The sequence below is a fragment of the Meriones unguiculatus genome, chromosome 18, assembly GCF_030254825.1.
Source record: "Meriones unguiculatus strain TT.TT164.6M chromosome 18, Bangor_MerUng_6.1, whole genome shotgun sequence".
In the NCBI taxonomy this organism is placed as follows: Eukaryota; Metazoa; Chordata; class Mammalia; order Rodentia; family Muridae; genus Meriones; species Meriones unguiculatus.
The window spans coordinates 20,337,354-20,351,083 of NC_083365.1; the positions used below are offsets into that span (position 1 = coordinate 20,337,354).

A 13,730-nucleotide genomic window follows, 5' to 3' on the forward strand; every position below is an offset into this window, starting at 1 on the left:
TTTGAACATTAGGTACTTCTTTATATTGATTGTTCATACAGTTTCATCAAAGTCCAACATAGAAACTGACAACAAAATAGAATATATAAAGCATTTGATCTGAGATGAAAATTGAAAAAAAAAAAAAGGCAAAATGAAACACTTTATTTCAGCAAATCAGTCCAGAATGTCTGAAAAAGCACATTATCAGTTGGTTAGGGCAATAAGAGCCTCCACCACATTGCCCATGTGTTCCCGCAAGCTCCTTTCTGCAGCTGCTCTAGAGATCTCCATCTCTGTCATCTGCAAAAAAAAGGCATATCATGTCACTGACGCCTCTTCTCAGGCATAAATATGCCAACAAATTTCTAGCTCTACTTGTTTCAGGAACCCAAATTTGGAAGAACTTTCCTTGTGACTCCATTAAAGCATTACTACTCACTATCAACTCCAGATCTTCCTTCTTGATAGTGACCTTCGCCAGTTCCTTCTCCCTGCAAATACATATATATATATTTATATATATACACACATCTGTCTTCATTCTCTACCTCTGTATAAACTCCCAAAAGGAACACTCCCAGCTACATACATACTGTAACTGAGTAGAACAAGGTTGATTGAAAATATCAAAAGTGCCCACCCTTACCCCTGAGGGTTGTTTGCCCCCTTGGTTCTTTGAGACAGGATTTTTCTGTGTAGTCCTGGCTATCCTGGAACCGGCTGGCCTCGAACACACAGAGGTCCGCCTGCCCCTATCTCCCTGCTGAGATTATAGGCTTGCGCCACCACCGACCCGCCTCCCCTGAGGTTTTACAGTAAGGTATCCGTTAGCCTTCCCTTCCACTAACAACAAAGTTGTAAGCCATAGATCTGCTGGAATTGGTTAACGATTTAATTTTTTTTCCCCTGACGAGCAAGGACCGGTAGCGCTGGCAGTGCACTTTAAACTTACCGCTCCTGTTTGGCCTTTTGTTCCCTGGACCTTCTGTCTCCAATGACTGACATAGCCTGAAGGAAACACGAGTCTAGTTACCTACCACCGTGCGACCCAGAAACGGAAAACCAAAAATAAAAACCATTTGGTGGTTCAAGTACTTATTCGCAATGACTAGAGTTCTCAGGACCAAAGGACTACATTTAACTCCGTGCACTGCAGATCCAGTTAGGCCCAATCTCCATCAGACTGGAGAAAACCGCAGGCTGGGTGGGTGCTGTCGCTTAGACCCACCACACTGCCAAATCCCACCATCACGATCGGCGGTCCCGGAGCCGCGGCGAGCAGCAAACCGATCATTCTCATCTCACCCTTTAACCCATTCTCCAGCCCACGCCTCCAAGCTCCCGGCCAACCTCACCGTCTCCAGATTCGAACTCTGGATCTCCTTCTCCTCTGCATAGTCAGTGACCCGCTCCAGGTCAGCAGCACCACTGTCATGCTTCCGTGGCTTCTCGGGAGGCCGCTCCGGGCCGCTGGTCTCGGTCTCTAACTCCAGCTCCACATCACCCTCGGTCGCCATTTCGATCTCACCGCGCCGCCGCATAGGCGGCTGCTTCACAACTTCCGGCAACCCTCCGCTTCCGCCCAGAGAAGGGGCGGGGCAAGCGCTGGACCACACCTTTGTGACTCTCTTGAGAACAGCTACCGCGGCGGTTCTCTTTTGACTTCCTCACGAGCTCGTTTTGTGCAAAGTCTCCTTCGACTATCTGTTCAATAGCCACACCACCCAAACGCACAACCTTACTTCTTCACCTAAAAACAATCCCTTCTCTCTCTCTCTCTCTCTCACACACACACACACACACAATTCTGCCCAACAAAGGCTGCCAACAGCTAATCCTAAACCAATTAAAATATCTAATCCCCAGACCAGATAGGCCAATTGCTCCTAATCTCACAGTCCGAATGATCCAGAATACGAAGCCCAGCGAAGACATCTTCACAAGGCTATTTGCATTTACCACTTCCTGGCGATCTGTATTTATTTTCTGATATGTCCATTCTGCGGCCTTAAGACGAGTGATTAGCCCAGCAGAGCAACTGCCCAATGGACGAAAATCTTGAGAAGCTGTTGTTCCTCATCAGCTTTTGCAGTAATGGATCTACGCCTAACCTCTGGGCCAAAAATTACAGATGCCAAAGTCATCCCAGGCCGGAGCACCACCCCGGGCCTCCCACAGCAGCACGGTGGAGTCAGCGATGTTGTAGAGAAAACCCCTTTCAATCAGGTGAGACGGCATTTGGGAAGAGTTTTGAAGATGCCCATAAGCAAGATATAGCTGGGAAACTCGGAGTTGGGGAGACAAACCTGTTCTTCTCCTCGATAATTGGTGAACCTCTCATCCCATCCCACATTCAGCATTAGGGAAAAGTAGGTGGTCAAGTCCACACTAAAGTTTGAAGTTCTGGCAATGAAATTCTTACTAGTGTTGAGTGAAAGGCAATCCTAAGTCGTTCATAACCAGACAGTCGGATGGAGGGTTTGGGAATTTGGCCTTCGGTTAACCCACACACAGTCTAACACCACCCCCCAAAAGCTCCACTTTGCCTCCTACATCTGCTCTATCCCCAGGTGTCCTGCTGTGGGCCTGTATCTTGCACCAGCTGCTGCCACTCTAGACTGCCCTCTCTGTCAGAGTCTACTTGCAGCTGCTTGCTCTACATCCTTCTCCATGTGGGGGCCTCAGCAATCTGCTGCCTCCTGCTGTCCAGGAAGGTGTTAGAAAGGGTCTGGGGCAAAGCACGTGGGGTAAGTGGGCAGAGGTGGCAAAGTGCGAAGAAACCCGTAAGACTTGGACTGGGAACGAACAGAGAGGGAGCAAAGTGAAAAGCTGGGACCAATCCATGCATTGTGACTCGCCGCCTTTTCTCACAACCAAACTCCCTGCAGATCCAGATGCCCTCAGTGCTGTGTGCCCACCTGTTTGGCAACTCTGACTGTCCAGTACTCAGTGGCTCTGGGGCTGTGTATCGAGTATGTGCAGGAACTGCCACCTTCCACCTGATGCAGGCTGTGCTGCTAGTCCGCCTCCACTCCCCTACCAGCCCTCGGGCACAGCTACATAACAGGTTTGTGTGTAACTTTTGGATAGGATGGGACAGAGGGAAGCAGACACAAGCTGGCTAAAGAAAACTCCCGGATGAAGAAAGAGCACTGTAAAAAGATAGACAACAGGTTTATCAATCTCTGGGCTCTACGCTGAAAGTAACAAGGGTTACATGCAAACCTTCCATGAAGTGTACATTGTTGCTCTGTTGTGACTTCCGAATGGGAGTTAGTACTTGGACTACACGGGGGACTTGGGACTGGTCCCACCTCCCCTGTACTACCCACCTGCCATGATTTTTTTTCTTTCCCCCTTTGCTTTTACTCCTCAATCTGGTTTTCTCTCAAACCCACTAAGTAGCTTCTGGAGCCTCAAGCTGTTGCTCCTGTTTGGTCTCTGCACCGTTGCCTTCTGCATCCCGGACGAGCATCTCTTCCCAGGTACTCTTCACCTCACACCCTCATCAGCAAGAACAGGCTTCCTACTCAGTAACAGGAAGCTGAGCTTACAGAATACCACACAGCTGTGATCCCAGCATTCAGGAGACTGGAGCAGATTGAGAGTTTGAGACCTACTAGGCTACCTGGGCTCTTAATCAAAAGGGGGGTGGATGGATAGAGTGACACACCAGGACCAGCTGGAGCTGTTCCAAATGGTGACTATTTTGCAGCCTGGCATTACATTGGCATCTGTGGAGGCTTCATATTCATCCTACTACAGCTGGTGCTTATCACAGCCTTTGCCCACTCCTGGAACAAGAACTGGTAAGGAGCATCTAATCCCAAAGACTCCTCCCAAGGAGGTTGTCAGGAATTGCTGGATATGGAAAGGCTGGGCAAAGGACATAGCAGGAATAGCTGGATATGGAAAGGCTGGGCAAAGGACATATTGTTCCCATGGCCGCCCAACAAACAGTACCAAAACGCTCAGGAAACCAGATGTGAAGACACTCACTTGTGATCACAGCACTGAGGAGCAGGAAATAGGAGGGCCAAGAGTTCAAGGCCAGAACAGGATACATGATCTCACAAAAACCACAAGCAGAACCTGGCATTGTGGTGAGCCTCTTTAATCCCAGCACTCAGGGAGGCAAATCAGAGGCCAGCCTGGTCTATACAGCAAGTCCAGGACAGCCACGGCTACACGGAGAAATCCTGTCTCAAAAAACTAAAAACAAAAACAACAAAAAAGCAGGGTAGAAAGTCCAGGTCAGCCTTTTTTAAAACAAAATAAAAACAGGTAGTCAAGAAAGGTGACAATTGCTGGGGTGTGGTGGCACACACCTTTAATCCCAGGGCTCACAAGGTAGAGGCAGGCCTGTGAGTTCATGACCAGCCTGGTCTACAAATCAAGTCCAGGACAGCCAAGGTTACACAGAGAAACCCTGTCTTGAAAAACGAAAAATGGTGACAAATACCCATAATCTCACCACTCAGGATGTTGAGGTAAGAGTTCAGGACTAACCTGAAATACATAGTGAGTTCAATGACAGTCCAATGTGTATGGTGAGATCCTCTATCAAAACAAAAAGTTCAAGAATGTACTATGTGGACCACTGGGCTAACTTATCAGTGTCTGCTGGGAGACAGTGAATAGTCCATAATGGGCTGGCGTTCTAAACCCTTACCCACTTCTCTTCAGGCAGACTGGCGCAGCCCAAGACTGTAGCTGGTTCCTGGGTGTGTTACTGGCCACCCTAGGATTCTACAGTATGGCAGGTGCAGGAGCCGTGCTAATGTTCCACCACTACACACACCCTGATGGTTGCCTGCTCAACAAGATGTTACTCAGTCTGCACCTTTGCTTCTGTGGCCTCCTCTCTCTCCTCTCCATTGCACCTTGCATCCGCCTCAGTGGGTATATTGGGTATATGCAATTTAATGTCCCAGATTTGGGGGTGGGGTATGTCCCGTTTGAGTAGTTTCCTTTTCCTTAGCCTTCTCCATCTCTGCTGCTTCTCCCACCCACTCTCCCCAGTGGGGAAGACAAGGGCAGGTGCAGGTAGAAGTAAAGTCACTGTCAACTAATGATACCTACTCTCCCCAGAGCACCCAAACTCCGGCCTTCTGCAGGCGTCTGTCATCAGCTGCTACATCATGTATCTGACCTTCTCTGCACTGTCCAGTCGTCCCCCAGACACAAGTGAGGACCCAGACCACCAGTGCTGGTGCTGAAGCCCTTTTCTGTTCCTGCTGAACACCCAGCTTTTTCTTAACCCTGTTCTTGTTGCCCCTCCGCAGTAACCTTTCAAGGACAGAATCACACCTTGTGCCTGCCTGGCCAGACTAAAAAGGAACCACACATACCGAATACCTTGGTGGCAGTGCTGAGTGCTGGCATCATGTATGCTTGTGTGCTTTTTGCTTGGTATGTAAAGGTCCCCAGGGGAAGTGTGAGAGGATGCCCAGGACTGTGGTTTATTTAAACCGTAGAGCAAGTCTAGAACCAGAAAAGCTCCCCACGAACAGGGACAATTTCTAAGAATAGCACTTTGTCAGATGATCTGTATGAGATGACTGGGGGCAGGGGAGAATGTTTTGAGTTTAAAATTCACAAACTTTAGAGGCCTCTGGGAGCACAGTACCCTCCGGAAGGATACCAAATGTTGGCAGTAAATGCCACTAATCTTCCTCATTCCACCCAAAGTTACGAACTCTTTCTCTCACAGCAACGAAGCTTCCTATCTGGCCGAGTTATTGGGACCCATGTGGATCATCAAGGTTTACAATTACGAATTCCAGGTGAGCATCAACTCAAAACCCCCAGCATCCCCCCAAACACAGAGACACGCACCCTACCAACCTCTACCCAGAATGCTCAGATTCTAGCTATTTCCTTTTATTGAGTACCCACAATGTGCTAGGCACTGTGCTAGATATTTTACATACATAATCTCATTTAATTTAATCCTCACAACAACCCTGTGAGGTAGGTATTTGCTCCATTTCACAAATGGAGAAATTGAGGCACAAAAGATTAAACATCTCACCAAAGTTTGCATAGCCAGTTATATGCTGGAGCAGGAATTTGAACCCAGGTGTGCCTCCACTTCTTACCCCAGGGCATCTTTCCAAAGGGAAAATTGTCTAAGTTAGCACCCTCACACCGTCTTGAGGCCATTTCAAAGCACACTGCCTTGTTTTACAGAAACCCTCACTCAACTTCTGCTGCCCCCAAACAGTGGAACCAGAGGATGGTGAGTCAGGTGAGCAGTCTAAGAAAAGGTTGAGCCCCGTAAGCGCCTGTAAATGAGCTTTCAAGAGCCTGTGTAAGAGTTGGGGGAGGGAAGTTCAGCAACAATGCTTCCCACCAGCACTTCTCTCTCTAGGGCAAAGGAGCAGAACGAGGTCAGGTGACCCAGAGATGTGGCCAGCTGCTCAGGTGCAGAGGCAGCATCTTCCCTACAGCTACTCGGCTTTCCACTTCGCCTTCTTCCTTGCTTCGCTCTATGTCATGGTTACCCTTACCAACTGGTTCAGGTAGGATGAAAGCATACATAATACATTCTCCCCAAAACCTAGCTGTTTTAAGGAAACAATTCAAGACCCTTCCGGAAGTTCTTCAAAAAGACACACAAAGATGTGGCGAGGTTGTGGGGAAAGCCGGGCTGAGGCTAAGGCCCTGCGCCACCCCTAATCAGCCTTTGGTTTCACAGCTATGAGGGAGCAGAACTGGAGAAGACCTTCACAAAGGGTAGCTGGGCTACCTTCTGGGTCAAAGTTGCCTCCTGCTGGGCCTGCGTACTCCTCTATCTGGGGCTGCTCCTGGCACCATTCTGTTGGCTCCCCACTCAGAAATTCCCACCACCCTAGTATTTCTCGGCCAGGTCAAAACTGGCTCCCCAACTATTGTAACAAACTGGGAGACCCTTTAGATTATGCTCCTAACCTTGGCTCCAAAGCCACCCAGCCCAGCTCAGGACCTCAAGGACAAATGAGCACTTACTAGCACTAAGGTACAATACTCCACCAAAGTATCTAACTTGGAACAAGTGGCTTCATTCATGAACTAGTGACTTCATTCAAGCTCAGGAGTCTAACTCCCAAGTCAGTAAACTTGGGAGCCTTAGCTGATCCTAGCAGTGTGGCACAAGCCCCTTCCTGGCTCCTGAGCTGGAGACAGAGGCAGGGAAAGACCAACAGAGGCTGAAGATTTGGGGCTGCTCTTGGCAATCAAAAGGAAACAAGTGGTTTAGCCCTGGGCACAGGGATGGAAGAAGCCCAGAACAAACCAGGGGACAGGAAAGAATGGAGCAAAGTTTACCACAGGTTTTAATACTGACCTTGAGGTCAAAGGAAACGGAAGACAAAAACCACCTTCATTCCATGAAGAATGACAGAAGAGAATGTGCACACGTGAGGGCAGCTGACCACTGGAAGTTGGTGAGCAGAGGGACTGTTTTTTGTTTTTTTGGCCAGCTTTCAAGCAAACAAAGAATGAGGAAGAGACATAACATAAACTTGGGTCTTAGATCCTCCCCTTCTTATGGCCCTCAATACCATCCTAGGGCTGGCTGGTTCAAGGTCTAAGCGGGAGATAAAAATCACAGAAAAGTAGTCTCTACAGTTCTTAGAGGGCTCCCCTACCACATAACTGGCATGCTTTTCAGGTTGTCATAGTAAAATAAAGGCTTCTTCTGTGATGTTTCCCTTATGAAGTCTACAAACCCATCATCTCCTAGGTGTCTAAAACAACTCTACCCTTTTAGTTGGAAAGGACAGTCCCTTCTCCATCCCCACCCCCCCCAATCCCCAGTCAAACCAGGCGCTCAAGGAATTACAAAGCTACTTTTAATACTTTGGGGTGTGCCCCACAGGAATAAAAAACACTGGGAAGGGGTAACCCCTCACCCCCAGGAGTGGCCCAAGGGGAGAGAGGCTACCTGAGGGGAAGGAAGCACAAAAGGAACCCGCTGCAGACTCAGGGCAAAGGGAATGCCATCGGTGCTGGGACCTGTGAGCACTACAGGAAGAAACTCGAGCATGGTGGGACTGGCTCCAGGCACACAGGCGTAGGGCAAGAGGGTTGGACACGAAGCCACAAAGCTACTTGGGTTCCTCCTTCTTCTCGTTTGCCTTTTTCTGCTTCTGCTGCATGATCTCCGAGTCCCTGGGGGTAGAGATGATGGGGCGCTGGGAGGTACCAGAGGGCAAAAAGGACAAGATGCAGGGGGATGAAGGGTACAGAGGATAAGATGGAAGTGGATGGGGCAAAGTTCAGCATATGGCTGCTATATCCCCACCCTAGGAGAACAAGAGGAACAGCGCTAGGGCTCAAAAGGCAATCAGTCTCCATTTGGCTGTTGCCCAAGGGGTCAGAAGTCTGGCCACTGGGGCCCAAGGCTCTCTATTCTGCATTAAGTACCACACCCAACGGACACTAGTGAGAAAGTGGGAAGAAGGGAGGAGGTACAAGCAGCAAGGAGGGCCAAAAGTACAGGGCTGTCAAAAAACAACTGTATTTGATATGTATGTGAAGCCCCCTGCCTTTCTTTGCCCTTAAGGTCACAACCCCGGCACTCGGAGATCAGCCTGCCGACCGGGACCCGCCCCAGTCCCTTCCTGCGTGGCTGTGACCTAACAATTTAGAGTGGGCAGGAAATAAAACCCTAGAGGGAAGCAATGCACTCTGCCCCTCGCACCTAACCCAGACTGGAGCCCTGAAATAGTTCTCTCTCCTGGTACACCCCTCGGTCTAACCCAGGTCTCCCCGTCCGGACCCGTCCCGTCCGTTCCCCTCCCTGGGGCTACCTCTGCTTGCGGGCGGCAGCAGAAAGCCCATCATCTCGGCGCTTCCCCTTAACCGAGTCGCTCTGCTTCTTCATGTTCTTCTGGCGGGCGAGCTCTCGCTGGTTACCGCCTAAGGAGAGAAGGTGGAAAAGTGAGACGCCGGGGCCGCTCCACGCACACCCCAGCGCCCCTCCTCCCGCAACCCGGACCCGACTCTCGGCCCCCACCCCGACCCGCAAGCCCCCGGCCGCGGCGCAGAACCCCCCAACCGCGGGGCTCCGGCGGCCGGGGTGTGGCAGCCGCCACGGGGCAGGTCAACTCGGGGGGTGCGGGAGGACGGTGCGGTCGAGGCTGCTGGCGGCGCCCGTCAAGTTTGGGGCAGCGCGGGGGCCCAGACAGCTGGTGCGGAGAGCGGGGAGCCCCGGGACCTCAGGGGCACGCGCCGGGGGCCCGCCGCCCCGGGCACCCGGCTCCCCCGGGGCGGAAAGCCGCCGGCGGCCCGCGCCCAACACAGGGGTCCCTCGGCAACCGGCGGCGTGCAGAGGGCTGCGCTTCCGGCTGGGCGGGAGGCAGCCGGGGAGCGCTCCGCTGAGAACCTTCCGCCGGGGAAGCCGGGGGGACGGGGGGGGGGACGCCCACGGCGGCGCTCGGCCGCGCGGCGAGCGGGCGACGGGAAGAAAGAGGAGGGCGGCGAGGGTCCCGGCACTCACGGGTCATGGCGACGGCAGCGGCTCCGACCTGCCTCCGTTGCGTCCCCTCGTTCGGGCCGACGTTGCAGGCCCCGCCCCCTCCGCGCGACGCCACCGAGTCGTCTCCTTCCACCCCGCCCCTCCACGCCCGGGCGCCCGCTCCCATTGGACGGCGGCGAGCACGTGGAGCGCGGTGCCACGCGCCAGTCCCGGAGGGCCAAGGGCCGGGCTCCGCGGGCGGAGCGCCTGGCACGGGGCGGGGCCTCCCGGGAGCGCTGGGTCCGGCCCGGGAAAAAAAAAAAAAAAACTAGGCCGAGTCACGTGGGCGAGGCGAGGGGGGTGGGTGGAGGGGTGCGGCTAGCGATGTGGCGCTCCGGCGGGGCCGAGCACGTGACCGGGCAAAGTGACCTCATGTGGGACAGTTTAGGGGACTGACGAGAGTCGCCCCGAAGGAGCGCGGCGGCGGGGCTCGGGGGGCGGGATTTCCTAGGGGCTTCATCCGGTTGTGTGTGCCAGCACTTCTCGGGAGCTAAACTTAGTGCTCTTGCCCCACCCCCTCCCCTGCCTCCCGGCCGAGCGCTTGGCACAGTTCGTCCGAAAACAGAACGCGACTGCCCGCAGGAACTTTGTGCCCTGGGGGTGACGGAGTGCACCCAAATCTGACTGTGGAGTTTCTTCAGGAGCTGAGGTTGGGGAATGCTCCTATTATTTCTGCATCTCTCCCTCTCTCTAGAGCGTTTCTGCATTGTTTAATCCCCCCACCCCACCCTACCCCGCCTCCCCAGACGTTACATCTGGCTCGTAAGAGAAAGCAGACCAGACCGGTAACTAAAAACCGAACTCATTTTCAGTTACTATAGCACGGATGGGGTTCCTGGAAACGGGAATAGTTAAGCCTTCTCTCCCTTCCCAGGTCCAAGACAACCCGAATTCTGCTCAACTATCATGAAACAATCTCAACGCAGGTCAGAACGGTAGGATTAACGTCCTGCTGCCCAGGCCCAGGACAACCTGAGTTTTAAGGTCCTTTTTCCTGTCTAGTACTTTCACTAGGCAGCTTAAGTCAGAGATCCCTCTTGACCCTTTCAACGAAGTCACCCAAGACCATTGAACATCCACAACTCATAACAGCAAAATAACACTTAGGAAGTAGCAATGAAAATAATTGGGGTTCACCACAACATAAGGAACTGTAATAAAGGGTCGCAGCATTAAGAAGGCGGAGAACCGTTCGGAAGTTTATAAAAGTAAGGCATTCCCTTTGTCCTGTGACAGTGTTGCAGGTGACCTGCATTAGTAAAGCATATTTTTCCTGGAATCCGTCGCAGACTAGTCTGAAAAGAATCTTCCTGGCAGGGTACTAAGGCTCGTGGAGAACAGAGGATCTCACCTGCACGACTTGTTGAGACAGAGTCTTGTTTTTGCTGCTGTGCTTCATACCCCAATCTTACTGGCCCGTGAGCTCCCAGGCAATTCTCCTGTCTCCACTGTGGGAGTGCTCCAATTAAAGATGTGCTCTGGAGAGATGGCTCAGAGGTTAAAAGCACTGGCTGTTCTACCAAAGGTCTTGGGTTCAATTCCCAGTGACCACACACACTGTGGCTTACAACTATCTATAATGAGATCTGGTGCCCTCTTCTGGTGTGCAGAATAAATCTTAAAAAAAAAAAATGTGCACCATCACATTCACACTTGTTATCTGGGTTTCAGGGACTGGACACAGGTTGGAGAAGCCACTGCCTTTACCTACTGAGCCATCATCCCCAAAACAGGATCCTCCCACACACACACACAAGTAAAATTGTTCAAAGTCTTCATTCAAATTATACTGACATCTGTTTTGATTGGTCAGTGCTTATGCTGTGCACCCTGGGAGAAATATTTTGAATATCACCCCTGCATCTGGTTTTTCTTTAAAGCAATTGTCACAATATCAATTTGCATATATCTCTATACACACATGTAGAGTGAAAGCAAATTACATTTATTGTGTGTATAAACGTGTACCATAGCATGTGGGTGGCGGTCAGAGGTCAGTTTTCAGGAGTTGACCTCTGGTTAAGGGTAGGTGCCACTGTGCCCTGCCATTTGTATTAATTTCAAATAAAAGATATAAATAAAGCCAGGCAGTGATGGTGCGTGCCTTTAATCCCAGCACTCAAGAGGCAGAGGCAGGCCATCTATGTGAGTTCGAGGCCAGACTGGTCCACAGAGTGATTCCAGGACAATCAGGGCTACACACAGAGAGACCCTGTCTTGAAACACCAAAAAAAAAAAAAAAAAAAAAAAAAAGATAAAACTTTGAAACACCAAAATGAAATAAAGCCAATACATACATGTATGTGGATATCACATGGTAGTCCATGAACTTTTCATTGGAGCAGGGTCCCATGTGGCTCTGGCTAGCCTAAAAGTCTCTATGTAGACAAGGCTGGCCTCAAACACATTGATCTGCCTGGCTCTGCCTCCCATGGGTGGGTGTGTTTGGTTGGTTTGGTTTTGGTGTTTGTTTCTGAGAGGAGGTCTCTCTGTGTAGCCCTGGCTGTAAAAGTATTGTTTTTATTTATCTGAAGTACTTGTCTTGGTGGCTTACCGACCAGGCTGGCCTCACAGACATCCTTCTGCCTCTGCCTCCCCAAGTGCTGGGATTACAGTCCTGTCACAACACTCGACTTGCATACAATCTTATCTAGGCCTAGAATGTTCTCAGCCTCTGAGACTTACTGTAAATAAACTCACCCCTTTCTAGCTCTTTCTGAACTCTGGCTGGATGGTTCAACTCAGCTGTTCTGGCTTAAAACTCCTTTCCACACTGACTGATTCAATCTGGCTTCTCTCAGTTCTGGCTCCTTCTCATTATCCGCCTTGTTCTTCGTCTTTGTCTAGCTTGTTCTCTCTACAACCTGTCTTTTAAAACTGTCCTGGCAAAACTGTCCCTTCCTTCTCTCTCTGCTCTGTGCTCTCCTAAATTGTCTCTCTTTCCCGTGTTCTCCTGCCAGTTGGGCAAATCCCATTCAGTCAAATCTTTCTCTGATCTGTCACTTCGTCTGCCTCTCAATTAGACTTCACTTTCAAACATGGGTGCTTCCTTCTATAAACTAACTTTACTTTCACTGTTTGGGATTAAAGGTGTGTGCTAAGGGAGTGTCTGTATTCCAGGCAGAGTAGACAGGGATTAAAATCTTTTTACATCCTGGCCATCCTGGAACTCACTCTGTAGACCAGGCTGGCCTCAAACTCAAGGATTTTTTTTTTTTTGAGAATCCATCTCAAAAACAAAAGAAACAAAAGAAGCAAAACGATCATCCCCCCACCAAAAAAAAAAAAAAACAAAAACAAAACAAAAAAAAAAAAACCACCCAAAATAAAACAACAAAAAACCCAAATCCCCAAAACAAAACCCTGGTTTTAATCTCCATTGGGCAGTTAGGCAAGGGGGAGGATGGAGAGGGAAAAAATATATAACTATATTAACAAGTTAAGTTATGTATAGTGGTGCGTGCCTGTGAACCTAGCACTCAGGGAAGCAGAGGCCTGGTTTTCGAGTGAGTCCAGAACAGACAAGGCTACACAGAGGAACCCTGTCTCGAAAAAACAAAAGAAAAATAAATGTATTAACATATTAACAGTAGGGCTGTAGAGATGACTCAGTGTGTTCCAGAGGATATACTGGCAGAGGACCTCAAACTTGGTTCTCAGAACTCCACATCATCCACCTGTAACTACTCTGGCTTTGGAGTATCTGATACTTTTCTGGCTTCCATGGGCACTACACAAACCCTCACTCAGACACACACCTACACATACATTTAAAAAAAAATCGTTAAAAATATCAAGTGGGATTGGACATAGGAAAAATTGAAGATGGTTTAGTTTCTTCTCATCTGCTCAATACAAAGCCAGTTTGAAGGTTTAGCCTCAGCTTGACTTGGAATAAGCATTACCTGAGAGTCAAATCAAAATTTACCACCTTTTTTTTTTGGGGGGGAGGGGGGTCTGTTTTAGCACTAGCTGTTTTGGAACTCACTTTATAGACTAGGCTGACCTCGAACTCACTGCCTCCCAAGTGCTGGGATTAAAGGAGCTTGCTTTCTCTGCCCTTTACCTCCCTCCCTCAAACCCCACTCTGCATTCATTTATTTTGAATTCACTTCCTCCACCCCAGTGTGTGTGTGTTTAGAGGATGACTTTCAGTCTTTTATCGTACTGAGGCAGGGTCTGTCATTGTTTCTGTTGGGTTGCTTTGTATTCCAGGCTAACTGGTCCAGGAACTTCCAGAAAGTTC

General features: G+C 50.1%; 3 protein-coding genes across 7 annotated transcripts; 1 reads left to right on the forward strand and 2 right to left on the reverse strand.

Annotated features, from left to right (window-relative positions):
- Positions 1-1,623, reverse strand: Hypk (huntingtin interacting protein K). 2 transcript variants are annotated; one of them, XM_021649856.2, is made up of 4 exons: positions 1,338-1,553; positions 935-990; positions 422-473; positions 1-282 (listed from the first exon to the last, which is right to left on the reverse strand). In XM_021649856.2, the coding sequence occupies exons 1-4, from the start codon at positions 1,521-1,523 to the stop codon at positions 187-189; spliced, it is 390 nt and encodes a 129-aa protein (XP_021505531.1). In that variant the 5' UTR covers positions 1,524-1,553; the 3' UTR covers positions 1-186. The 2 variants fall into 2 exon arrangements, with proteins under 2 accessions (XP_021505531.1, XP_021505532.1); XM_021649857.2 differs by lacking the exons at positions 1-282; positions 935-990 and having other exon boundaries at positions 414-473; positions 1,338-1,623.
- On the forward strand, positions 1,613-7,116 carry Serinc4 (serine incorporator 4). 2 transcript variants are annotated; one of them, XM_021649854.2, is made up of 12 exons: positions 1,613-2,208; positions 2,553-2,729; positions 2,871-3,049; positions 3,388-3,467; positions 3,698-3,791; positions 4,669-4,880; positions 5,074-5,169; positions 5,268-5,394; positions 5,696-5,768; positions 6,175-6,223; positions 6,356-6,506; positions 6,683-6,990. In XM_021649854.2, exons 1-12 carry the CDS (start codon positions 2,077-2,079, stop codon positions 6,837-6,839), a joined length of 1,527 nt encoding a protein of 508 aa, XP_021505529.1. In that variant the 5' UTR covers positions 1,613-2,076; the 3' UTR covers positions 6,840-6,990. The 2 variants fall into 2 exon arrangements, with proteins under 2 accessions (XP_021505529.1, XP_060227711.1); XM_060371728.1 differs by lacking the exons at positions 5,074-5,169; positions 5,268-5,394 and having other exon boundaries at positions 6,683-7,116.
- Positions 7,117-7,795: 679 nt separating this feature from the next.
- Serf2 (small EDRK-rich factor 2) lies at positions 7,796-10,851 on the reverse strand. 3 transcript variants are annotated; one of them, XM_060371726.1, is made up of 3 exons: positions 10,836-10,851; positions 8,778-8,886; positions 7,796-8,159 (listed from the first exon to the last, which is right to left on the reverse strand). In XM_060371726.1, the coding sequence occupies exons 2-3, from the start codon at positions 8,849-8,851 to the stop codon at positions 7,874-7,876; spliced, it is 360 nt and encodes a 119-aa protein (XP_060227709.1). In that variant the 5' UTR covers positions 8,852-8,886; positions 10,836-10,851; the 3' UTR covers positions 7,796-7,873. The 3 variants fall into 3 exon arrangements, with proteins under 3 accessions (XP_060227709.1, XP_021505527.2, XP_021505528.2); XM_021649852.2 differs by lacking the exon at positions 10,836-10,851 and adding an exon at positions 9,467-9,620 and having other exon boundaries at positions 7,796-8,136; XM_021649853.2 differs by lacking the exon at positions 10,836-10,851 and adding an exon at positions 9,467-9,620.
- Positions 10,852-13,730: the final 2,879 nt, after the last annotated feature.